This window comes from Anthonomus grandis, chromosome 2 (assembly GCF_022605725.1).
Source record: "Anthonomus grandis grandis chromosome 2, icAntGran1.3, whole genome shotgun sequence".
NCBI lineage: Eukaryota > Metazoa > Arthropoda > Insecta > Coleoptera > Curculionidae > Anthonomus > Anthonomus grandis.
This window is the reverse complement of record NC_065547.1, coordinates 8,713,427-8,739,529: the sequence shown is the minus strand read 5'-3', so window position 1 is coordinate 8,739,529 and position 26,103 is coordinate 8,713,427. Positions and strand designations below refer to the sequence as shown.

General features: G+C 32.6%; 1 protein-coding gene across 7 annotated transcripts; it reads right to left on the bottom strand.

The window, feature by feature from the left end:
* Window positions 1–161: 161 nt before the first annotated feature.
* Window positions 162–25,522, bottom strand: LOC126750704 (putative fatty acyl-CoA reductase CG8306). 7 transcript variants are annotated; one of them, XM_050460408.1, is made up of 10 exons: window positions 17,966–18,132; window positions 13,967–14,222; window positions 13,743–13,911; window positions 13,583–13,686; window positions 13,328–13,526; window positions 8,270–8,452; window positions 7,918–8,167; window positions 522–779; window positions 312–469; window positions 162–228 (listed from the first exon to the last, which is right to left on the bottom strand). In XM_050460408.1, exons 2-9 carry the CDS (start codon window positions 14,192–14,194, stop codon window positions 328–330), a joined length of 1,533 nt encoding a protein of 510 aa, XP_050316365.1. In that variant the 5' UTR covers window positions 14,195–14,222; window positions 17,966–18,132; the 3' UTR covers window positions 162–228; window positions 312–327. The 7 variants fall into 7 exon arrangements, with proteins under 7 accessions (XP_050316365.1, XP_050316362.1, XP_050316361.1 ...); XM_050460405.1 differs by lacking the exon at window positions 17,966–18,132 and adding an exon at window positions 25,364–25,522 and having other exon boundaries at window positions 162–469; XM_050460404.1 differs by having other exon boundaries at window positions 162–469; window positions 18,016–18,151.
* Between the last annotated feature and the right edge of the window lie 581 nt (window positions 25,523–26,103).

Here is a 26,103-nt window from a genome sequence, read left to right as displayed (position 1 = left end):
TATCAATCATTTTACATCTGTGGATCAAATAGCCTATGTCGTGTCTACATATGTTTCTTTTTTTCAACTAGTAGTAATAATTATTAATTTTACTATTAAGATTATAAATGCTTAATAATCCATACTGTTTCAATTTAATACTAAAAAAAACAATATTGGCATGAATATAAGTAATATAATGTAAGTATTCAAGTTGATTACTTCATGTAACCCAATACAAAATTGTACCTAAAAAATATTTTCTTTGGTGTATACAAAAATGAACTGAACCAACACAAATATTAAGTAAAACTTATAAATCTGCTATTTACCATTCAACTTAAAAAATTACAAAATTGCTAAGAAAGCAATTCCAGCGGGAATAAAGATTGGCCAAGAGCGAGCCATAGACACACCAAAAATGCTGGCCAGAAGATACCAAATCAGCGCTACCACGCCCGTTTTAAAGAGAATGTGCATCACATAGAGTCTGGAATAAAAACAAAAAATATAATATATAGACCCTCAGTACAATAACTTACATGTTATCCTTCTTTCTGGCACTTTTCAGAGTCTTTTCTGGATCCTTGCTGAGGTAAACTCTTGCCCCCAAAGTTAAGTCATCAAAGTACACCGGCCACACCAACGATGAGACGTCAACATTAAAATCGTCCCGGTCCTGATCTTTGAGATAAGATTGGAGCTCGGCGGTTCTTTTGGCTGGGAACTTCCATTCTGTGAAAATAAATTTGGCCAGTCGGTCAAGTGACGTGTTGACGTTATGGTGCAACCTCATCAGGCTGAAAATAATAATATATTACTTTATGGAAATACGCTTTTGACATGATATGGATTAAAATAATTAAATATGCATTTTAACGAACCAACTCGGATTACAATTCTTCAACTTTCATAGATTATTTTTGTTTCAATTGTGACAATGTATTTTGCTCAGTTCTGAATACAAGTATCTCTGATTATGAGGGTATTAGTTACACTATAAATATTTTAGAAATGTCAGGGCAAACATCCAAGAATATAGTCCTGGAAGAATATTCAGTACTGCGAATTTTAATCAGTTTTATCCCTTGTTCCCAATGAACCAGTTTTTAATAATTTTCAACTAAATTACAGTCAACTCCGGATATAGTGAACTTGAAAAATACATCAAAATAGGTTCACTATATCCGAAGTTCACTTTAAAAGAAAAACAGAATGGTGTTAATGTTAGAATATGTACGTATATGTATTTTAATAATTAAATAAAATAAAGATTATAACTGGCTTTTATTATAAGGATAAACAGCACATACAGTTTTTATACATATAGAATATGTATATAGCTAGTAAGTCATGATCTACGTATCTGTAACTACTTAGTATTACTGAGAAATCTTGGTTTGTATAAGTCTGTTTGAAAAACTTATGTTACTTATATATCCCTCTAGGGTAGAAAAACTATTCCAGACTTCTTCTGGAACTTCACATGATTGCAAAAAAGTGCGTATTTCCGTCATTTCTCTAATCAACATCCTCATTAGGTTCCTGATCGTTTTCGTCATCATCACTTCCGACTTCTACATTTACTGCTAAAAAAAATAAAAGACAAAAGGTTAGTTTTATTCTAAAGTTAGTTTTATAGTACCTTTTGAAACTGACTGGATAATCTGCTCCTCTGTTATAGATTCGGTTGAAATAACATGGTCATCAATAGAAATGAATTTTTGCAAGTCAAAGTCATTTATCCTTTTTCTCATTTCCTCTTCAACGGATCCTTGAATGTCAGTATTTTCTTGATTACTATGTTTTTTTAACCATTCATTTAGAAAATTCATCGTCCACCTCAAAAAATCTTGCATGCTTAATACAGTTTGCAATGGTTTTTGCACTTACTTCCTGCCAAGCTAGATGTATGAAGTTTACAGCATCTAAAAGACTCACTGAAAAATCTTTTCCATTATCAATTGCCTGTAACATTTTTATTATCATTATTTTCAAAGAATGAATTACTCCTTGATCCATAGGCTGCAGCTTTGAACTGGTATTAGGAGGCATAAAGACCAATTTAATTTGGTTTAGAGGAACTTCGGGATGTGCTGGACAATTATCGACTAAAAGTAATATTTTCCTCTTGTTCTTCTGTAACTCTGCACCCCACTGGAGCAACTCTTCAGTAAACAAATTAGATGTCATCAATGCCTTACTGTTTGCTCTGTATTTAACTGGCAACATTTTGTTTTTAAAACATCTAGGATTGGCGGATTTACCGATAACAAGCAGCTTTCTTTTTTCTGTTCCTGACATGTTTGAAGCGACTAGCACTGTTATTCTAACTTTAGAAAGTTTTCCGCCAGCACAGGTTTCTCCAACAAATTTTAAAGTTTTATTTGGGGTTAGTTTATAGAAAAGTCCGGTCTCGTCAGCATTAAAAATGTTACATTCCATTACTGCTGTAATACTTACGAAGATCGGGCCAAACAGTAGTAAACCAGTTATTAACAACATCCATGTCAACTGATGCAGACTCGCCAATAATTTTCCCTCCAGTAATACAGTTTCTCTTCTTAAAACTTTCAATCCAGCTTCTAGAACATTCAAAAGTTTTTCCTTCAATTTTACTACCCATTTCACTAGCTTTTTCTTGAAGAATAGGACCACTTAATGGAACGTTTTCCTTTCTTTGTGGTGTAAACCACTGTAAAAGTCCTCTATCAACCCCTTCATGAGCCGATTTTCTAAGTCTTTTACACTTTGCATTAACTTTACCATATGCTGATAAAATCTCTTCCCTCTTTTTCCAAACTATGCAAACGGTTGATTTTGGCAAATTTAATTCACGACAAATATCACTCTGTTTAACACCACTTTTCATTTTTTGAATAATGTCATATTTTTCTTTTAATATTAAAGCTTTACGCTTTTGCTTCTCCATTTTGACTATCCAAGACTTAGCACCCAGCACAAAACAGCAAAACACTCGTATAAATAACTCACAGTAAGTAACGCGTGAAGTGAAATGCCACTGAAAACAAAACAACGGCGATGGTGCTAAATTTAATTTTCGGGGAATTACCGTGGGATTCCCCGAAAAGTTCACTATAAGCGAAATATTTTTCTTGGTCTTGATAAAATTTAGTTCATTTTACCCGAGAGTTCATTATAACCGGGTTCGCTATAAACGGAAAAAAATTACATTGTTCTTATGGTAGTTTTTTGGGTATTTGAATAGGCGTTTACTATAACCGAATGTTCACTTTAAACGGGTTTGTTATATCCGAAGTCCACTGTAAGTAACTAATTTTTCAATAAATTAATTTTAACGGAATTATTATTTTAAATTCATCATAATCAATAAGGGTATGCGTAATTATTTTTATTTCAAGATGTCTATTATTGAAGTGTTTATTCTGGGCTTGAATATGCCTCACCTGTATGGCCACATTTTTATTCTAACGATGTGGAATTAGTTGAAGCTGTTCAAAAAGCATTTCTTCGTTTCCTAGCCTTCAAGGGTGACATTAAAATTTACCAGAATTTTCATATTAATTAAAAGATAATAGAGGATATGTTTAACATCGATAGTCTTAAAGCAAGAAGGACTCGATCAGATTTGCTCATATTTTATAAAATACAAATGATAATTAAATGGAATTTTTTACTGCCCTGATATTTTTAAAACTGTACAAAAAAACAGAATTCTGCTACAGTGGTGGCCAAAAGTATGGAAACTTTTTTAATTTGTATTTTTTTTAAGAAACCAGGTACTATAATAAAGTTACTCATATTGTGATAAAGTATATATAATATATTACCTAACTTAACATATTAATTTGAAATTAAACGTATTATAAAAAGAAAATGAAATAAAATTAATATTTTTTTGACCAAAAGTTTGGAAACTGAAGTTATTTATATAAATTACATCTAAATCAAAATCTGCTAATATTTTGTGGCATGGCATATCCATATAATTTATTACTTCTCTACATCTTCGTGGCATAGAATCGACAAGTCTTGCACAGTCTTCACTGGAAATGGCAGCCCACTCAGTTTGCAGTATTTCCCACAGTTGAGCCTTGTTTGAAATCGAATGGTTTCGAATCTTCCTGTCCAAATTATCCCATAAATTCTCAATGGGATTCAGATCTGGGGACTGTGAAGGCCAATCCATTAAAGCAATGCTCTGTTTATTTAACCAGTTTTTCACAAATTGGGACTTGTGTTTAGGGTCGTTGTCTTGCTGAAACAACCATCTCAATGGCATTTCCTCCTCAGCATAAGGCAACATGTTGTTCTCCAATATGTCTTTGTATAGAAAACGGTCCATTATTCCATCAATTTTAACCAGGGGGCCAACACCTGATCGGGAAAAACAACCCCACACCATTACGCTCTCACCACCATGTTTTACCGTAGGCATTTGGTATTTGTGGCTGTACCTTGTACCTTTTGGTCGCCGGACTTAACGTCACTCCCAAATAATTGAAACTTACTTTCGTCACTAAACAATACAGTATTCCAATTTTGGTGAGACCAGGTAAGATGATCTCGTGCAAATTTCAAGCGATCCTTTCTATTTTCCTTTGATATTAGTGGTTTCTTTACAGCAACTCTTCCAAAAAGCCCCACTTCATTTAGCCTTCTTCTCACCGTGCGAGCAGACACAGAAATCCCCATTTCACTCATTTCTCCAGTTACCTTCATAGTTCTTTTGGACAACTTTCTTGGTCTTCCTTGCTTGTGGGCTACCGAAACATTTCCTCTCTCTTCAAATTTTTTAATTATTTCTTCTGGTATAGTTTAACTATTTTACTTTTTAAATCACTGGATAAGTATTTACACTTAGGCATGATGCCTGTCTTCACTCAAACAAAATCGTACCGTTAAACAGCTTGTAGTAAACAATTATTATGATTTTATTAAAGGTTTCCATACATTTGGCCACAGAGAAATAACTCCTCTTTCATCAAAACTAATAAACAACATTCTTTTGCTTTACCTCCATTGGAATTTCTTTATTTGCTGATAAGCTGTTTATTTATATTGTTTGAGAGTTCCATATTTTCTGCATTTTTTGAAAAAGTCTAAAGTTTCCATACTTTTGACCACCACTGTATGTTTCGTTTGCGTTTCCATCATGCCAATTACGGATTCTTTTCTCCAATCACCAGAATAATGATAAGAGCATTTAATGAGCTTAATCTTGACCGCTTCGTAGACTTCATTGAAATTAAGACTTAAAAAAAAACTAAAGTGCTAAAATTGTCTATATTGTTTTACGTTTTTGTATTTTTTGCTTTTTTGTTCTTTATTTTTGCTATAGTTATGTTCATTTTCATATTATTGATTATTGTTATATTCTGTGCCACTTATTGTTATTATTATGTATTTTATTATATTCTTGTAATATTCTGATATCTATACCAAGTTGTCACTAGCAGCAAGAATCCATCAACACCCACCCATTCTCTTTATTTTATATAGTAACATTTGGTGATTGACCTTTTCAAAGGTTTTGGAGAAGATTTTTTAAGAAGTACAAAGCATGGTGTGATTAGCATTAATTTGATGATATTTTTTGTACATTAAATGTTATTTGCAAAGTTTTATTATACCGGGTGGTGCGTCGCGAACCGAAAATTTGGTAATTTTGCAATTACATTTAATTGAATAATTCAAGATTTTTATAGGTATTTGCTAGCAAACACAGTAGAAATTAAAGGTCTTATTTCACCAGAAATTCCTTTTATTATGACGACCGGTTTCGCGATTACAATATCATCGCATCATCAGGTCGAGGACTAAAAGTAAAAGACACAATTTACATAGATACTACGCTTATCAAAAATTGGTAAAATGCTGAATAAAATCGAATTTTAAAGCGTACTTACATTGTTAAAAACGAGATTTGTCAAAACAAAACAAAAGCACATATAGAACGGTACAGCTAAAATTAAGCAAGTAAATCTTATCGTAAGATAACAAATAATACACTTAGGTTTAAAACAATAACATCTAAAAAGCACCGTTACAACACAATAGACAAAAAGATCTAAAAACTATGATAACCGCCATTCAAACTAATCTGACCAACAAAGTCAATAAAACCATAACCTTTTTAGACTTACTTATTAAAAACGTAAATAATAAACATGATAATAAACCTAAAAATAATAAAACCTAGCCACACTGGAACAATCATACACAATGAGTCATTCCATCCTTTTTCACATAAAGTAGCAGCTTTAAATAGTTATGTAAATAGAGCACTACAGATTCCTCAAACAACTGAAAGCAGGGATAGAGAGTTGAATATTATCAAACAAATTGCCCAAACTCATAATTTTTCTCCCAATTTAGTAGACAAAATAAAAAATAAATTTCTATTACGTAATGCGTTCCAAAATGTCTACATACCACATCAAACAATATTAAGTAATCAGCCAGTAAATAAGTTCATTTCACTTACATACAATGGAGCAGTTTCTTATAAAATCCAACGAGTTCTAACTTCTTTAAATGTTAAGGTTGCCTTTAAATCGAGCAATTCATTAGGTAACTTATTGATTAATAATAAAGACAAAACGGATCCGTTATCTTGTAAAGGAATTTATAAGCTTTATTGTGAGTGTGGTTATTTTTATGTAGGTAGAACGAAGCGTAGTTTTGAAGCTCGGTTTAGCGAACATGACCGATGCATTAGACAAAACAATCCTGAGTCATTATTTGCTAAGCATATTATGGAGACCGGTCCCCATCGAATCTACTAGATAATTACAAGATCTTACATAGAGTTCAGGACAACATAAATCTAAATAATCTTGAATTACTTGAGATTAAAAGATCTCTCAAAAAAGAATATGATAAATCTCTTAATATTCAGATTAACATTCCTGAAACTAATTTAATTAATATTTTATTTGAATAACTCTTCCCTCCCTTTCCGGTTAATTTATTTTAATAAAAACCCCGTTGTTTTCTTAATATAAACTGGTGGAGACATCTGTTTAACAGTTTTAAAATATTTTAAAGTTACTGTGGGTACCGCTATCTAGTACCTATTCGGTTATAGGATATAAAATATAGATTTCTTTGTAACGTTCTTTCTTAATTATGAAAACTAGATATAGATGACTCTGTTGGTCAGATTAGTTTGAATGGCGGTTATCATAGTTTTTAGATCGTTTTGTCTATTGTGTTGTAACGGTGCTTTTTAGATGTTATTGTTTTAAACCTAAGTGTATTATTTGTTATCTTACGATAAGATTTACTTGCTTAATTTTAGCTGTACCGTTCTATATGTGCTTTTGTTTTGTTTTGACAAATCTCGTTTTTAACAATGTAAGTACGCTTTAAAATTCGATTTTATTCAGCATTTTACCAATTTTTGATAAGCGTAGTATCTATGTAAATTGTGTCTTTTACTTTTAGTCCTCGACCTGATGATGCGATGATATTGTAATCGCGAAACCGGTCGTCATAATAAAAGGAATTTCTGGTGAAATAAGACCTTTAATTTCTACTGTGTTTGCTAGCAAATACCTATAAAAATACATCCCAGAACATGGACACCATTCTCCAAACTAATTCAAGATTCGCTTATTAAAATTTTTTGAAACTTTGCACGAGGGTTTGCCAGATTGGTCTCTTCAAAAAGGTATCTTACATTTTTTCTGTACAATGTACAGGGAAGCCAATAATTATATTCCCGGTATATTAGGTAGGTATTTAGTTTTTTCATTAGACGTTTGTTTTTTTTTATTCGATTTTTTATTTCCACAATAATTTAGTCTTTACGCGGATATTAAATGTAATAATTTGCTATGATTAATGTTACTCATAAATAATAGTAAATACTTACCATGCTTTATCAACTAAATTTAGATTTTTGGACAATAAACTACTTTTATAAATAAAAGGTAAGTAAAAAATACTTACATGGCTCTCCCACCGGTACACCTTAGCACTGTATCCAAAATAAGGGCTGGCAAAATATGTACGAAAAAGGACGAGAATTTATAATAACTGATGGAGCTTATAAATTTCAAATTGGGGTACCAAACGGCCGATTTAAGTGGGAATTTATGGAGGTACATGTTGACACTCTGCTCTACTGACGCCCACTTAAATGGATTTCTGGTGCTTGAGGTGCTGTGGTAGATTTCGAGTTGCTTTGTTTGGGTGGCTCCTACGGAAAAGATTTATTGAAATAATGATCACTTTATTATCAATTTTTGATATCAATTATTATCGGTCCAAGCGTCTCACATGTGATGAAAACAGAATATACCTGCATGGTATCCAGCAACCAACAAGTTATTTACAACAATGTCAACGGGTATGTAATCGTAAACCAGATTTTTAGCCACAGGTAATCTTCTGATTACACCTTTGGAAGCTCCCATAAGAAAACCTTGGGGACCATTTTTGCTTATAGTCCATCCTGGAACTGGCTCCTTCCATGCCCCAACAACTGAAATGATTATATAAAGTCTTAATAAAAAATGGATGTTTTTTAAAGTTATAAAAATTTAATTCATGTAGAAATTAATGAAAATCAAGAAGTCTATTGGGTCTGAGCTGAGCACTATAACTATTAGCTAAATGGTGATCCTGTAGGTTTGCTTAATTTTAATAACGTCATTGATTTAACCATAGATGCTAATAAAGATATCAATTTTTTCCCTGTCCAAAGTACACATTTTCAAATCACCAACAGTGCTAAACCAATTACATAAGCAAATCTACAAGTTTATTATTAGAATTGTTGAATTCTTAAAAGCAGGTTGGCTGTATAAAAATTAAATTTATCAAACAATAGCTATGACATAACGTGGATACATGGATTAATGGCTCTGTTTATGAAAAAGAATTCAATATTGATAGATTAGTGTTTAGAAAGGATAGTGCTCAAAAGCTTATTGGTAAAAAACATGGTGGTGGTGTATTAATAACTTTGAACAGAAAATTGAAAGCTGAAATTTTTTACATGTTTGCTAAGAACCTAGAAGCTCTTGGTGTGAAAATTAGTCTAAACCATAAAGATTTTTTGTTTGTTATCGCAATGTTAGTGTAGTTAATCAAAGATCTTATCAAGGTATTGAATCAAAGCTTTTAGATTGTAAGGGCTTAATTTTGGGTCATTTTCACGATCTTGTACGGGATGTCCATAGTGTGCATACTTATGATTTTAAAAGTTTTTTAGCATTTTTTACAAATTTTAAACAAGTTAATAATATGTAAATAAATTATACCAGATAAACATTCATTTGCAGGGCTCTATCGTAAAAATTTGTGATGAGCCAATATTGCCTGTTTATGTTCACCATACATCTTGTGCTGTATTAGAGGCATTAGAGGTAAAGTCCTTTCTTTCTGTTTAAAAATTATCTAGAAAATAGAATTCAATATACAAAAATAAGTGAGTGTTATAGTAATCCAAAGATAATCAATATGGGTGTACCACAGGGAACCGTACTGAGACCAATTCTGTTCAAAATATATGTAAACATGTTATTTAGTCTTGACATAGGGGGTGAAATTGTTTCTTTTGCTGATGACACCACAGCAATATTTACTGCTGATACCTGGGATACAGTAAAAAATAAATTATGTAATGGACTTTTAAGAATAAAACACTTTTTAGATTCTCATAACTTATCATTAAACATTAAAAAAACAAAATATATTGCCTTCTCATTAACTAATGTAAATCGTCCGAATTATGAAAATATTATGATTAATACCATTAATGAACCTATAAATGCCGTAACAAATATAAAATACCTGGGTATCATATTGGACCAACACCTACTCTGGGATTTGCATGCTCAATATCTTACTGCAAAAATCAGGGCCTTACTAGGAAATTTTATCTGTTAAGAACGATACTAACCAAACAACTTCTATTGATGTTTTATAAATCTCTGATTGAACCGACATTGCGATATGGAATCTCAGTTTGGGAGCAAGTGCCACCTATTTGAAATCATTAAAAATAATTCAAAATTCAGTTGTAAAAACTGTGTTTCAAAAACCAAGGTTATATCCCACAGTTGAACTTATTTTAGTTGAACTTATTATTAAGTTGCAAAGTTCTTTTTTCAAAAGAACTTTGCAACTTAAAAACTCCTTATATATTGGCTATATGTCTTTATACTAAAAAGAAAAATAACACTCAAAACCTAATTCACCATCGCCATCAAACAAGAATAAATTTGGAGAAGCATATCATAGTACCACAAAGTAAAAGATCATTAAATCAAAGATGTATAATATATCTGGGTACAAAATTTTTTAACTTATTGCCATATCAAATAAAGTCATTAAATAATAGGAAAAAATTTATTAAAGAAGCGAAAGATTATATCTTTGAACATCAAACTTTATTTCCAATCTAAGCTCACAGGAAAAATAGAATATATCTGTTATCTTAATGTGTACCTATTAAAGTATGTATGGGTTAGTTTAGTTGACTATTAGGAAAAATAAATAAATATATAAAATAAAATTAAAAAATTATGTTAGTACCCATCTTAAGTTTATATATACAGTGTTAATATAATATTAGTAATTTATTATATATTATAGGGTAAATCTTTATGTAGATATATATTAAAATTCTATATATTATATATATTATAATATTATAATTATTAGGCACACACAGGTTCTTCACCTAGGTGCTTTGTAAAAAAAAAAAAAAAAAAAAAAGAAGGGTACTAAAAATTAAGCACTAAACCACCGATCTGTTACAATTCTTAATCCAAGGTTTTTGAAATAGCTTTAGGTCAACAATGACAAATCTTATTAACTTTTGTCAATTTGTTTATAATATGAAAAAGCAAATTAAAGTAATTTATGCTGACATGGAATAGAACTTTCATAGAATTAAGCATAGTTTAATTATAAAGTCACTATACAAAAATAATGTGCTTGATAATTTAATTGTTTCTTATTTATCAAACAGGCACCAATATGTTGAATCTCTGCAGCCCCAGGGATGTAATTTGGGACCTCTATTATTTTTAATGGGTATCAATGACATTTGCTCGGTTAGAAGTAGCTGTAAAGCATTACTTTTTGCAGACAATCTTAAGATATATGTGAAAATTAGATCTGAGGAAGACTGCTAGTTTACAGAGAAATTTTAATAATATACGTATCTTTAATAGCAAAAGATGTTCTATGTCTATAACCCTTGATAAGAATTTTGTTGAAAATAATTATAACATACACAGTGTAATGCTTGGAATAGTAAGAAGGACCTGGGAGTTGTAATAGATTGCAATATAGCATTTACAGAGCATATTACAAACATGGTACATGAGCCATATAGAATAATAAGCCTCATTATTAGATCAACTAAGAGTTTTATGTTGACTGTTGCTTAAAAGTGTTTAATACTTTGTGTCCTACCAAGGTTGATGTATGGAAGTTAATATTGTCTCCCCAATAAGAAGTTTGCACCAAAGCAATAGAATGACTGCAGCATAAATTTCTCAAATATATGTTTTTTAAAAATTTTAGGTGTTATCTAGTGCAGGGTTGTAACCATCACTTGCTGTTGCGGATATTTAATAAATTGTCTTATATAGTTGTATAAAGTTCTATCAAATAAAATTTAATCCCCAGAAATTCTTTCAATAGTTCAATTTTTTTCAAGTGTTGGTAAAACCAGACTGAGAAAAATGTTTCATTTAATTTTTCCTATGACTAATGTATATAAATACTCACCTATTTACAAATGCAATTATTATAATATTTATGCTGGTGACTTGAATCTTAATATATTGGATTTGCAAGGCTTTACAAAAATAATTGAGGACAGACTTTATGATGCTCTGACTCTACTCTGAACTGCCATTTTTGTTCATAATGTAATTATTGTTAAGTATACTATGTGCATAGGTATATGACTATTTTTTTTCCTATTAAATATATTGTAGCTTTAGTGGTAAATATTGCATTTTATATATTTCTGTGACAATTGTGTATTATTATTTTAGTGTCTGTAGTTGGCCTCTTGGCTCTATACACGTTTGGCGAGTTGAATCTTACGGATTGAGTTTTAATGTATTAGACCTAATAGATAGAGAGTAGACAGAGAACGACTGCATCGGTAACCTCCCACCGATAGCGACGCCGATTCTCCGTACCGCTCGCAATGTGAATTTAATTTCGGCTTGCTCGCAGTGATGTTTAGCAAGCGCTTGGAGATGGGTAGGTTAGCCTCGAATCAAGTATTCGAATTTTACGTGCACACGAAAGATAAAAATTTATGTTGTTTTTTAACGTGCTCATAATCGCAAGTCAAAAAAACAACTTTAATATGCTCAAATCTTAAAAACCTTTGGTGAAAACTAAATACAATATTCTAAATTAAAATGAAAAATAACTCTTAAACAAAATAATAATTCTAATTAAATGAATTATTTAATAAGATGTTCAAATGCACCTCCTTGTTGGGCTCCACAATATCCCAACCTGTCGTCAAATTCTCTACGTACATTGGTGAACATTTTAGGTGTAATGGACCTAGAAATATTAATAATTCTAAGTCGCAATTCGTCCAAATTAACGGCTCTTTCATGTCGGTGTTGGTAAAGAATTTCCGTCAAATAGCCTGATCTGGAGATCGCGGAGGCCATGGTACCTCTTGTGGTAATAAGCCGTTCAGGAAAAGTGTTTGTTAAATAGTCCTGCACTTGTCTAGCGTAAAATTCGGGGAACGTTCGAAATTTTCTTTTCAAAATATCACGCACTGTACGACTTGGAATATCAAGTTCTTCAGAAATTTGGGAGCTAGAACAAGGTTCACTTACTTCCACAAAAGCACACACCTTGACCTCCTTTTCAATCCTAGCGTCAGGTGTTCGACGAGGTTCCTGATGGCCACTAGAACATTTTGCACACCGATTTACACATCCCGACTGCTCAAACTTATGCCAGATATTATAAATTGTTTTAGCAGTAGGGACTTGCTGATCAGGATATGCAAATATAAAACTGCCGACAACTTCTTCTGCACTATCTGCATGACAATACCATTTAATGATATTAATCTTTTGATCAACCAAAGTTGTTCATACCAAAGGTTGAAATAAATTGTAAACATGATCGGCTAACACGTACATAGGTATGCGAGGAATTGCAACTGAACTTTAACCGGACTAATAAGCGCAACGACGACGCGATAGCCGCCCAGGGTGGAGCCAAGTTTGTTCTTGCTCCACTCCGTCTCCTTCTTACACATTACGCAAAAATCATATTCGAAATTTTTCAACCGCCGAACGTGTATATAAATAAATGCAGTACATTGTTATGTAAATAAATAAATAAAACTTACTCATAGATGGTCTCACAATGGTGCAGGGAAACAATGCTTCACATTTTTTGATTTCATGTTCTGCCATATGTTTTGTAATGGTGTAAGTATTGGGGTGGTCACCCAAAATTATTGGTGTCTCCTTTTCTAGCTCCTCTGGACTTAATTTTGCAACCATGGCAATGAGTTCTTCTGGATCCCTTGGTAGAGGGTATAAAATCTGCAAATTATTTGATTAATGTGTGATCAGTTTGGAGAAATTGATTGCTTCTTTACTTCATCTGCTTCCAATAAATAGGAGTTTACATAGGCACTGCTGACATGGATAAAAACTTTAAGATTTCTGCACTGTTTCGCTAACTCTGTTACTCTCCTTGTACCTAAATTTATATTAAACTCTATAGTTGATGAGACTAACAAAATTTAAATATCTTACCTAATAAGTTTATATCAACAGTGGTTTTTAATGTATCTCCAAAATCAAGGGTTGCGGCACTATGAAAGATCACATTAATTTTCTCCTTAAGAATATTTCTGTCAGCATCAGAAATACCCAAATTTTCTTGGCCAACATCGCCGGCAATCGCCTTTACTTTCTCAAAAACCTTTTATGACAAAATTACTTAAGTATAAAATGACTGCAACATAGTATTTCCATACCTTTTCAACTGAATGTTCCTTTAAAATCCTCTCAAAGATCGGATTCTTCTTAATTTCTTCGAGTCTCTCGGAGATTTCTTTGCCCTTTTTAGGTCTCATTAACAAGTATATTTCGCCATGCTCCGGAATGCTTCTTAGTATTTTTTCCAAAAGACAGATCCCGAGAAATCCTGTGGCTCCTGTGATAAATATATTTTTGCCTGCATAAAAGTCCCTGAGGCTGCTCATCTTGGCGGAACGGATGGGATTTTATGGTCTGAAAATGAGATTTATGGTCAGTTAAAAGTACTAGAATAAGTGATAATAATAGTGGTACTTATTGTAAATTACCGGTAAAATTAACACACTTTTTGTGTAGTGTAATGAAAATAACCAACTCAGTAAAATCTAGAGCAACAAATATATCAGCTGATTTTGACTTCCAGCTGACAGCTGCTTTGAGGTGGTTTTGTAGGGTTAGGTTATGTATCTGAGGGATGATCCGGTGTTGCCAAGTTTAAATCGTTCGAATTTCTTACATAAATATCTTTAAAAAATTGTTTACAAAAGTCTATTCATAAACCATTGTACTCACTTTAAGCAGATTTTCTGTTTGGAAAAGGAACATGATTAGTGTATTAAGGGATCACTGGTAACACCGCATATAAATTTTGAAAAAGGTAAACTGCTGTTTGTAGGCAATCCGTCTTGCTACCCCCAAAAATATAATAAACAAACTAATAATAAACAATTTATTACAAAATAATTATATATTATTTATATAAAATGCTAATTAAAATGGCAAATTATATGTTTACCCTTGAACAGCTATTTTTGACCTGCCGTAATAATTATTTATTATTCTCCATTAGTTAATTGAATGTGACCTAATAATGGCAGAACACGGATACGTGTCATTAATAAATGATTCTACTCGAATACAGAGGGGGTCAAATTCATGCATTGATCACATATTTCTTAAAGGCAACATAGAACGACATCCGAAATCATTTATTTTAAAAAATGACATTACAGACCATTTTCCTATAATATCTTGCTTGGATATCAAAAAATTGGCAAAACAGATAAGGGATAAAAGTGAGAATTATTACGAAAAATTAGACGACTCTAAATTTATAGACTTGTTTAGCAAACTAAAGTGGGATTCCCTTTTATAAAAAGCATGACACCAATGAACTTCTAAATCACTTACTTGACAATATAAAACATTGCCAAAATTTAGCCACACACAAAATTAAAATTAATAATAAACACAAAAAGCGAACTCCGTGGATAACAAGCGGTTTAATAAAGTCTGTAAATACAAAGCAAAAATTATACCAGGAAACTAAAAAATTCCCCAACGACATCGAAAAAATCAATACATATAAAGAATACAAGAAATATTTGGAAAAACTTATTTATAAAACGAAAATAGAGTACTATTAATCTCAAATCACAGATTCAAATAATGTCCCTAAGAAGTTATGGAAAGTAGTTAATTCATATGTACGTAAACCCGATATGAAACAAGAAATTACTCAGATTTGTTCCGAAGGAAAAATAATTTCAAATAAACTCGAATTTGCGAAATTTGCATCTAAGATACAAAAACCTTTAAGTTCTCCCAGAAAGTGTAAAATCAATAATAACAACATATTTCTAAAATCCCCGAAAGATGCGGATGTAGTAAATGTAATAAAGCAGCTTAAGCCTAATAAAGCTCCTGGGAAAGACGGTATAACAACACACCACATAAAACTTGTTAGCTCTTATATTAATAAGCCGCTGATTCACCTTTTTAACCAAATTATTTTAACAGGAAATTATCCACAGGATCTTAAATTGGGTATAATTAAGCCACTGCACAAAAAAGGAGACAAAACAATTGTATCTAACTATAGGCCAATTACTCTAATTTCAACTATTTCAAAGATTATAGGAAGAACAAATATCCTCCTTCTTGGAAACATTTAATGTTTTATCTCCTAAACAATATGGATTTAGATCAAAAATATTAACAGAAGACGCGATTGTATATCTTACTAATAAAATTCATTCAGGTTTAGATAAAAACAAAAAAATAATATGCATATTTTTACACCTAGCGGGTGCCTTTGATACTGTAGACCACAAAATAATGCTGCAGGTATTAGATGCAAACGGATTTAGAGGTAAAGTTCTGGATATTTTTAAGTCATACCTTTTTCCAATAGAAGGCAACAGTGCAAATAGATGATTTCTTGAGTAGAGAAACCAAGCTTGAATTTGGTCTACCCCAGGGCACAGTTCTTGGACCAATATTATTTTCTATCTATATTAATTTAATGGACTATTGCAGGGTAATTATGAAGGTCAAATCTCTTCCTTTGCGGATGATACAGTCGTGTTTTATAAAGGGAAATCATGGGGTGATGTGAAGGCAAAAGCGGAGCGTGACATGTTCTACATTAAGGATTGGTTTGATGAAATGTATTTAACTATAAATTTTGAAAAAACGAAATATCTGGCATTTAGTTATTCTAAGAAAAATGGACCCGGATTTTCAAGCTTACATATAAATCAACATCAACTGAATATTGAGGAAGCTCAATCCATTAAATATCTGGGTGTGTATATTGATAATTTATTAAAATGGAATATACATATCGAGAATGTCATAAAAAAACTTAGAGTAATTATATTTAAACTTAAACAAATTAATCAAATAATAGATACATTTCAAATAAAAAAGGTAATATATTACCCATTAGTATATTCTCATATTCAGTATGGAATTTTGGGTTGGGGTGGGGCCTATGATGTACATCTAAAGAAGTTGGAGATAATGCAGAAACTTTTTCTAAAAATAATGTTTGGCAAGGAAAGGCGATATCCAAGCGATTTACTGTATAAAGAAAACCGCCTATTAGATATTCACCAAATCTTTTGTTTTAAGATGCTAACAAGGCAACACTAAAAGAGGGCCGAACTATAAAACATTAGACACGATCACAATACTAGACATAAAAATAATAAGATAAATAAAACTGACAGGACATATAAAAGAATTGGGCAAAGATCTCTACAATTCTTGGGACCACATGTATACCGCTTCATTCCACAGAACTTACGAAATATTTTATGTGTTCCATCTTTTAAAACAGACCTAAAAAAATGGTTACTGGAGCAAGGTAGAACAGCTTGCATAAAGTATATAAACTTATATAGATTCTAAACCTAATTAACAAAAATAATCAAGACAATTTTGAAGTTAGATAATAGTGAATATTGAGATCAATGCGTGGGAATTCGTTCATTGTATTACTGGGGTAAGGAGAGAAAAGAGAAAAAAGAAAGGGAGAGAAAGGGGAAGGAGAAAAAAAACTACAATAAAATTTTGATATATAGACTTAACGCTAATATGAACATTCATTGAATGGGATAGATTAAAACAGGAAAAATAATCCCTAATATAATGGGGCACTCATTTATTATTAATATAAAGTTTGCTTATTGTTGTATATATTAATGCTATTATTAGGTATTGGGTAAATTTAAGTTATAACTCTAAACCCACGCACAAACCACTGGTTTCAGTGGGGTTTACTTATTATTTATTTCTTTACACGCTTTAGAATTAAGGAACGTAATATAGGTTAAATTGTAATTTGGAAATAAATAAAAAAAAAAATAAACAAAAAAACAAGAATTTTCCTACATTAATAACCGATAAATATATTAAAATTACCATACATAATTGGAACGATGCCAAGGAAAATTACAGTTAATAGTTTAAAAACATATTTTTTTTAGCTTATTGCTGGAGAATACTAAAATAAACATTAATTATATGTAAAAATATGTAAATAGGTATTTACATAAATATTTAGTTATTTTAAGCTCATATAATATAATGACTTTTCCAATTATAGAGATAATAACTTATTTATACCTATGTACTCAATAGAAATGTATATATTTACGAACCATATAAATCCATATTTGCCATTACATATTCTATATTTACCTTTCACCTACCTTAAACCTTATTTAACACAAAATTCCAAAAACAAACAAATGATACAAACCGGTATAATACGAATTCAAATAAAGCGACTTCGACAGGTACTACTCCTACCAGAATATAAAACAGACTGGCGCAGTACACATTAAAATTCTTATAGAGAACTTTGCTATCGACTAGTTTTGATGGTATACTATCGTTTTATGGGTTATTTACAGTAAGGTCAGAATGAGCTTCCATTAATTTGTTGGCGTGTTATTCTGGTTTAAAACGAGTTTTATTATAGATGCGTATAACGGTCTTTACGAGGTTCTGATGATCTTGATAAGGGAAATTTTTTATTTTTCGTGTATTTATTAAGTTTACATTAGAATAGGGATTTCTCCTCCTACCTAATGCTTGTGGACAATTAAATATAACTACTGAGTACTTCCGCCATCTAAAGAGCTACAAAATCCTTAACTTAGACTTAAAAGTTCCTTAAAAGAATTAAATTGGCTTGTGATTGAATGACTTCTGAAGAGCTTGGGGCAAAAATCGGACATGTCGAATTTTAAAAATTGTTGGGAAATCAAGAAAAACTGAACAGTATAAGCCGTATATAATATTTTAAGCCAGCCTTTTTTTTGTTGTGTATTTATAGTCCCTATATACTGTACTCTTAGGTTTAAAAGATTTTTTAATAAAAAACATCGGACAGAGACAATTTTGAAAATTTGGACATGTCCGAACGTTGTCCCAAATTAGCCAAAATAATACAAATAATAAAGCAGCTTTAATAAAAAAGTGTTAATATTCACAAAATATATATTTAAAATAAAACAAAATTTATATATTGATATGCAAACAGCATATTTATATATTAAGAACACATAAACAAAAATTCAATACCAATAAACAAAAAAATTATATGTTAACAAAACATAAACAAAATAATCATATAAATGAACTGTCTGATTCGTAGGCCGGTTCTTCTAAATTCGCGAGATTTTCGGCATTATCTTCACCTTGAATATCTTCAGATTCTTTGGCAAATATCTCGTCATAGTACCACTGACAAGCTTTTGGGACACAACACCCTAAACTTTTTAGACGTTTTACGAACCAAGTCTTTCCACTCTTGAGGTATGTAAACTCGCTCTGCTTTCCACTTTTCTTTTTCTATAAGCCCAAAGGATCGGTCACATGGTAGAAAGCTGTGACCCGGCTCAGGATATTGATGGATAATCAAACCAACGTTTTTAATATTTGAATTTACCACAGTAAACAAATATTTGGTCATCGTATGATTTTTGTTTTGTGCAAAAGCATTGTCAGAAAAAAGGTATATCGTTGTAACAGAGTCAGACAAATACGTGCTTATGAAATGATGCAGAAAACTTATCACCTCATTACTACCTTTTTTTGATGTTGCTTCTTCATACAATTTCATATAAAATGTTGATATACCTGATTTTGCAGACGTAATGCAAAAGTTATACTGCCACAACTGAAGTCTATAAAATACGTCTCCGGCTGGAACATGTGGTAGAGGCAAATTCTGTTGGTAGTCGAAACACAAAGCATCTCCAGTTTCGTCATTTTTGGCAACTTCTGTTTTCTCCTTCAAGGATTTGTAAAATGCATCCGCTTTCCTAATATGAATCATTTATTGGGTCCTTAGACCTGCTTTTGCCTCAGAATCTTGTTCGGCGGCTATTGAATTTTCCATTCTGTCACATGTCTGACAGGTATTAGACCGTGGAGTACCAAAACTCATATTGTAGTTTGAGCAAAAATGACGGTAATAAAAATCGTAAGATACTTTTGGATCACATTTTTCATCACGCTTTATTTTTTCAAAAATCTCTGGTTAATTTTTTTCTAAATACAGCATATGCATTTTTTTATACTCAGTTCCGGAAATAAATAGCTCCTTCCCTCGTTTTTTTCTCTACTGTAATGTGAAGATCTTTTTGGGAAGCTCTGTATGTGTTTATTAATAAGAGAAATAATATTATATGGAATTTTATTTGCTCTGTTTTTGTGTTTTCCTGTCATATCTGGCGGCGGTAGAAGTATGTTATTTTTTAAAGCTGTTGCTATACGATGTACTCTATGCTTTGTTATGCCATGAAAAGAACAGAACGCATCTACGAATCTGTAATAAAAAAAAATAAAAAAATATTAACATTTTCATATTGTTTAAATTATTAGTTTCATTTAAAATAGAAAACAAAATCTAAAACCTACCTTGTAAACAAAACTGGCTATCTTCTTTTTTTTTATGGTAAACACAAGCACAAGAGGAAAATCCTATGTCACTCTTGGAGTGGTGCTTGCGCGAAAATATTTGTGGGCATTTATCTTGAATCGCTGCAGGTTGTATGCGTCGGGAAATATGTGAGGTGGAAGCCCGTTCCACAAAGAAGATGTTCTCCAGATGAATGAGTCCCGATACAGCGACGTCCTTGGGGTAGGCAGGTGGACTTGATGTTGATGAGCCGCAACTGCTAGACGCGTCCTTCTTGCCGGAACAGCCCTGGGTGGAATCAGGCCTGCCAGCACAGATGAGCACTTACCGTGATAATAACGGTAGAATAAATAGAGATCAGCCACCTTTCTCCTGTGCTCCAGACTATCCAGACTCTTTGTCAGTTCTGGATTGTCGATAAGACGAATAGCTCTCTTCTGTATAGAATCTAGCAGCTTTAAATTATGCTTGGGTGCAGAGCTCCAGACATGCGAGCAATACTCGAGGGAAGGGCGTATTTGAGCTTTATAAAGAGTCAGCAGCTGTTCTGGTGTATACAGTTTTTTTGTTTTGAAAAGCACTCCGAGTTTTTTGGAAGCTGCCCTGGCGATCTCGGCAACGTGGTCATGCCTGGACACACTGTTGGTGACTTCGACTCCTAGAAGATGTAAAGATGATTTCATTAGCAAAGTTTTCCCTGCCATAACCAGCTCCGGACCACCAAGGTTAGTCTTCATCGTAAATACTGCAGCCTGCGTTTTTTTAGCGTTAAAATTGACCAGATTGTTACCGCCCCACTCCAAGATTGCTTTAATATCGTTGTTGGTTGAAGCTACTTGTTGCTGCCTATGATTCTGAGAACTTGCGGCTGTCGTTGGTTTGGCGGACTTAAATGTGAAAATAAGTGTGCTATCGTCCGCAAAGCTGTAGATTGGATTGACGGTGGTTCCTAGCAAATCGTTGATATATATCAAGAAAAGGGTGGGGGATAGAATGCATCCTTGAGGGACTCCAGCGTTAATGTTAATATTGTCGGAGAGGTGTCCATCGACGGCTACTTGAATTGTTCGTTGTTCAAGAAAACTTTTGATCCAATTCAATAATGAGTTTTGTATGCCGATTGAGGAGAGCTTGGTTAGTAGTCCCTCATGCCACACTCTGTCAAATGCCTTGGAAATGTCAAGAGCGACTGAGCGGGACTCGCCATGCTTCTCCATGGCCTCCGTCCACAAGTGTGTATGACGTAAGCCAGAAGATCGCCGGTGGATCTAAGCTTTCGGAAGCCGTATTGATGATCGCTGATTAGTCCAGATGATTCCAGATATCTTAACAGTTGTTGGTTGACTGCTTTCTCCATAATCTTCGATATTACTGGAACTAGTGCAATCGGGCGGTAATTGGAGGGCATCGTCTTCTTACCCTTTTTGGGTACAGCTTGTACTCGAGCAGTTTTCCAGCTTGTTGGAAATGAGCCCTGCTTATACGATGCCGTGAACAGTCTACATAAGGGAGGAGTCAATTCGTCTGCACATGGCGAATTATGGCGGTGTTTTGCCTTGCGAGTGCAGAGTAGAATTGGACGCGAAGAGTTTACCCAGTAAGTTGGCTTTTTCCCTTGCTGTTACCGCGATAGAACCATCATCTGCTGTTAGGGGTAGCAAGGCCGACTTAGTAAATCCTTGACTAACGGCTTTTGATACCGACCAGAAAGATCTTGTTCCATTTGGGCAGTCTAGCAGTTTGTTTTTGATCCTGTTGTTGTGACTCTCTTTGCATTCATCAATAATTCGCTTGCAGCTATTTCTGGAGGTTAAAAAGTTCCTCCGATTTTCGGCGGAAGGATGTTGACACCATTTACGATATGCTGCGTTTTTAGTGTTTACTACCTTTTTGCAATTCAGGTTGAACCAATGCTGTTGTTTGATCCGCATTTAGTAGAAAAAGGGATATAAGCTTCCATTCCTGCCAAGATCGTCTCTGTAATTTGGTTTGTACATTCTGAGATGTTATTGGTTCTAAAGCAGACTTCTTTCCAAGGAAATGAGCGATAAAATTCCCGAAGATGGTTCCACTCTGCTGATTTATAGTGCCATACCTTCCGCGGCATCGGCGGATCGTGCGTTTACGAGCTTTTTCCTCTAAAGTACCAGTTCTCGGTCGATTCCTTGCAACATCTTTTACCTGAATAAGTCCTCCCAGGTAAATATCCTGTTTTTCTTTTTCGGCGACAGCATTAAAACCCTTTAAAATCCTATTTCTCTCCTGCTCCTTTACAAGGTCAAAGCATTTTAGGCGACATTTACAATCTATTCCTGCTTTTCGTCTTGGCATTAATCGTCCCGTTTTAGCCGACTTGTATTCCGCCCCCTGAGCCCTATTTTTTTTTCGAACATTTCTCACCCAAGTCTCTAGTTTCTTGTCCCTTTTTCTTCCTTTTTTTTTGACATTAGAATTTTCACCACTAACTTCTGTTGCACGTTGTCGGTTTCCATTACCAATATTAACATTTAAAACATCTGGTACGAGGAGTTTCTGCGGGTAAGGTTTGTTAATATCTGAAAATAAATTTAAAAAATTGTTATCATCTTTTTTTTACATTACCGCGCCGTTTTTGTTTAAAAAAATATTACCTTTAGGTTGCCGTTTCTTATTATTGTCTGGCAACACTGGTTTTCGAAAACCACGGCTTGTGCTCGGTAAATCCTCGGACGGTGAATATTCACTCCCCGATGATAAAAAAGGATCGTCTTCTTCTGCACTGCTTGAAGACATATTTAATATCCGCAATACGCACTCAAGAAAATAAGTGTGACACACTCCAAAAATAAAACTTAAAAACTTAATTCCACACGCACTATGCAAATTTGGACGCACGCACGGACGATACACACTCGTCAAATAAATCTATTAGACTAATCGATGCAGAGCAGTATAGCGCCGGCACGTCCTATATCCCTTCCATAAAAGATGTAAATGTTTAAAGCAAAAATCAGACAAGTCCTGGACTTGACGCAGCCTTTGGGAATCCTCGAAACTCAAATGGCGTAGTAAAGGAACTCTCTGATATCGACGCTATCTCAAACGTTGAGCTTTCCTCATCTAGTTCACATTCCCTAATTTTCGTTGCACTAGATAAATCAGCGCTGGAGGTAGCTGCAATGCTTGTTGACGATATATCATTAATAATGGTAGCTTGTATTACCACCACTCCTTTTTGTTTATCGTCGTTTTCTAAATCATCTTTTTGTCTGTTAGTAACCGAGGATGAAAGAAAATCAGCTTCCATAAAAATATTTTTGTTAAACGGGTAGATTTGAAACCGTTTATAATATTTTCAGGAGTCATAGATTTTGAATGAGCTATACCGACACATTCTGCAATTTGGTATAATGTCATAAGAACCCCAGGATGGTTAAGAAGAGTTGAACCGCTTTTTGCCCCAAAACATGCAGTCGGCTATGTCCAAATCGCATATTGCTACGTTAAAATGCGTTGGACTTGTTTGATTCTTGCACCAATCAATGCGCCTTCCCATGGAGCACGTGGGTATGCGCAAAAGTAGTTTTCGCCCAAAAAGTTGACATGTCCGGTTTTTGCCCCAAGGTCTTCTTCTGCTCCCGAAAAGAATGGTCAACAATGCTGAAGTTCTTTATCTTTATCTGTCAACTAAAATATTGACAGATGATGTTTAAAGTATTGCGTACCTGTCAACGCTTCGTTACTATGGAAACACTATGGACGGTCAACAATAAAGATATTAGGGAAGTTTCGCAATTTTTGTAAAATTTATATCCGATTATTACAAAATTTCTTTTTACATATCTTATGTTACCTGATGTAAAACCTCATATTTTCTAGTGTCTGAGCATTGGATGTAGACTACATAATTATGTCACTAAGTAACACTTAGAGGACTTTACAGGTAGCAGTAGAGAAACAGGTATTTTTTTCAGACATTTAAGTAACACCAACACTAGTTTTACAAAAACATCCTCTCTTGATAAACATTGTGAATTCTATGTTGTTTTAATAAAACATGATAATTTACTGTTTATTTTTTTTGTTTGTCTACTTTTGATACTATATTCTATTTGCAAGAGGAACTAGAGGAACTTTATAGGGTAAATATATTTTTTATCATAAATCTTTAACATAAACTTTGCCACAAATAATGCAGATTCAAACTGTGTCTCAGATTTAATATCGGACTATAGCCTGTTTTCGCCTGTTTCAGGTACCACAAGATAGGTATAGACTGGAGTCAAATACTCGGATTAATAATGTATTTAAAAATGTTCCCTTTTATATATTTACTTTTAGTCATACTTTACACACCTATCTGGTCATATAAGATTCTTTACCATTAGTAACATCGGTCAGTTTAAATCTTTCTTTCAGAATGAATGAATTCAGAATGAATGGTCCCGAAAAGTACACTGCATTTGAACCACTAATTTCTTATTATGTTTGTATTGCTTCTCCAATTTGTTCAAGCAGAATTAAATCTAAAGATTGTGCGAGTAATGCTAGTTTTATAAAGGATTTGTATGTAAACTACAAGATCACAGACTCAGAGATTGATCTACATAGATATAAGAATGAAAGAAAATATTATAGAAAATTTGTCGCAGAGCACAAAAAGTGCATTTATGATAACAAAATAACATTTTACAAAATATAACAATTAAAACCCAAAACGATGATGTAATTAAAAACCCGATATCATAGCAAATCGTTTTCTCTGCCTTTACTCATGCTGTTAATAAATATAGGCCAAAAAATAAATTTTCTTTTCATATAATAATTTCCATACTTAATATTATTATTAGTATTTTTATTAATATAACCTATAATTATATAATTCCTCTCTGGTTAAACCATAACGTTTTTCCCAAATTTAATAAGTAATCCCTATAATTATTATAATGAGCCGCTATACGAATTATGATTTCAACAGCATATTATTATTAATTCAAATTACAACACCTTTTAAGTTGCGTAGGTATGTATATTATTACAATTAATAATGTTGGTTTCAGAGTTTTCTCTTATAATTTTATTTTTGTAGCAACTGAAGTAAAATGAATCAACTTTTCTTGATACTACAAAGCATTTAAATAAGGACATCCCATTTAAAACCCAATTTAATATAGATGTTATATATGTTTTACGTACTTACCTGTTTAATTATTTCTCTGACGATGAACTGTGTTTATTAAAACTGTTTTGTTTATTTTACTTAATGCAGTTTGAACCTTTTTAATAATAAAAACTAGTGCGAAGGTCAACCGCTGCTATTCTTATGACTGTGACGCATTTAAATGAATTTTCTTATGGTGATCCTTCTCGATTACAAACTTGAAAACTGAGTAGACATATTGTGTCATATGTTCTTTGAATTTTAATACTTTGAATTAAATTTAAATTACAGTACCATATTCAAGCACTTCACGCATATTAATAAAATATTTATGCATAGACAAACTATGAGAGAAATTCGAGTGACCACTGGGGTACCTCAGGGATCGCAACTTTATTCCTTTTATTTATAAATATATTTTAAATATTATACAAATATAAATATTTTATATTACTAATAAATTCTGATATACAGACAAAAGCAAAGTCAATAAAAGAAAAATATGAAGTTATTAAGGATGTTTTATTTTAATCTAATATAAATATATTACTTAAAAAAAACACAAAATTATTTTTATTAATTAAACTGAAACAAAATCAGTGTGTTAATTTGTGTGTACTACTAATCTAATAAGAAGGAAGTAACGGCCTTTCGAAATTTTTTATTGTTTAATGTTTGTTATTATTTGTTCTAGGAAGCATACGAAAGACTTATTGCTGTGTAATAAGAACCTTCATCGGATATAGGAATTGATTCAGTAGTAGTACCTGACTTTCTAA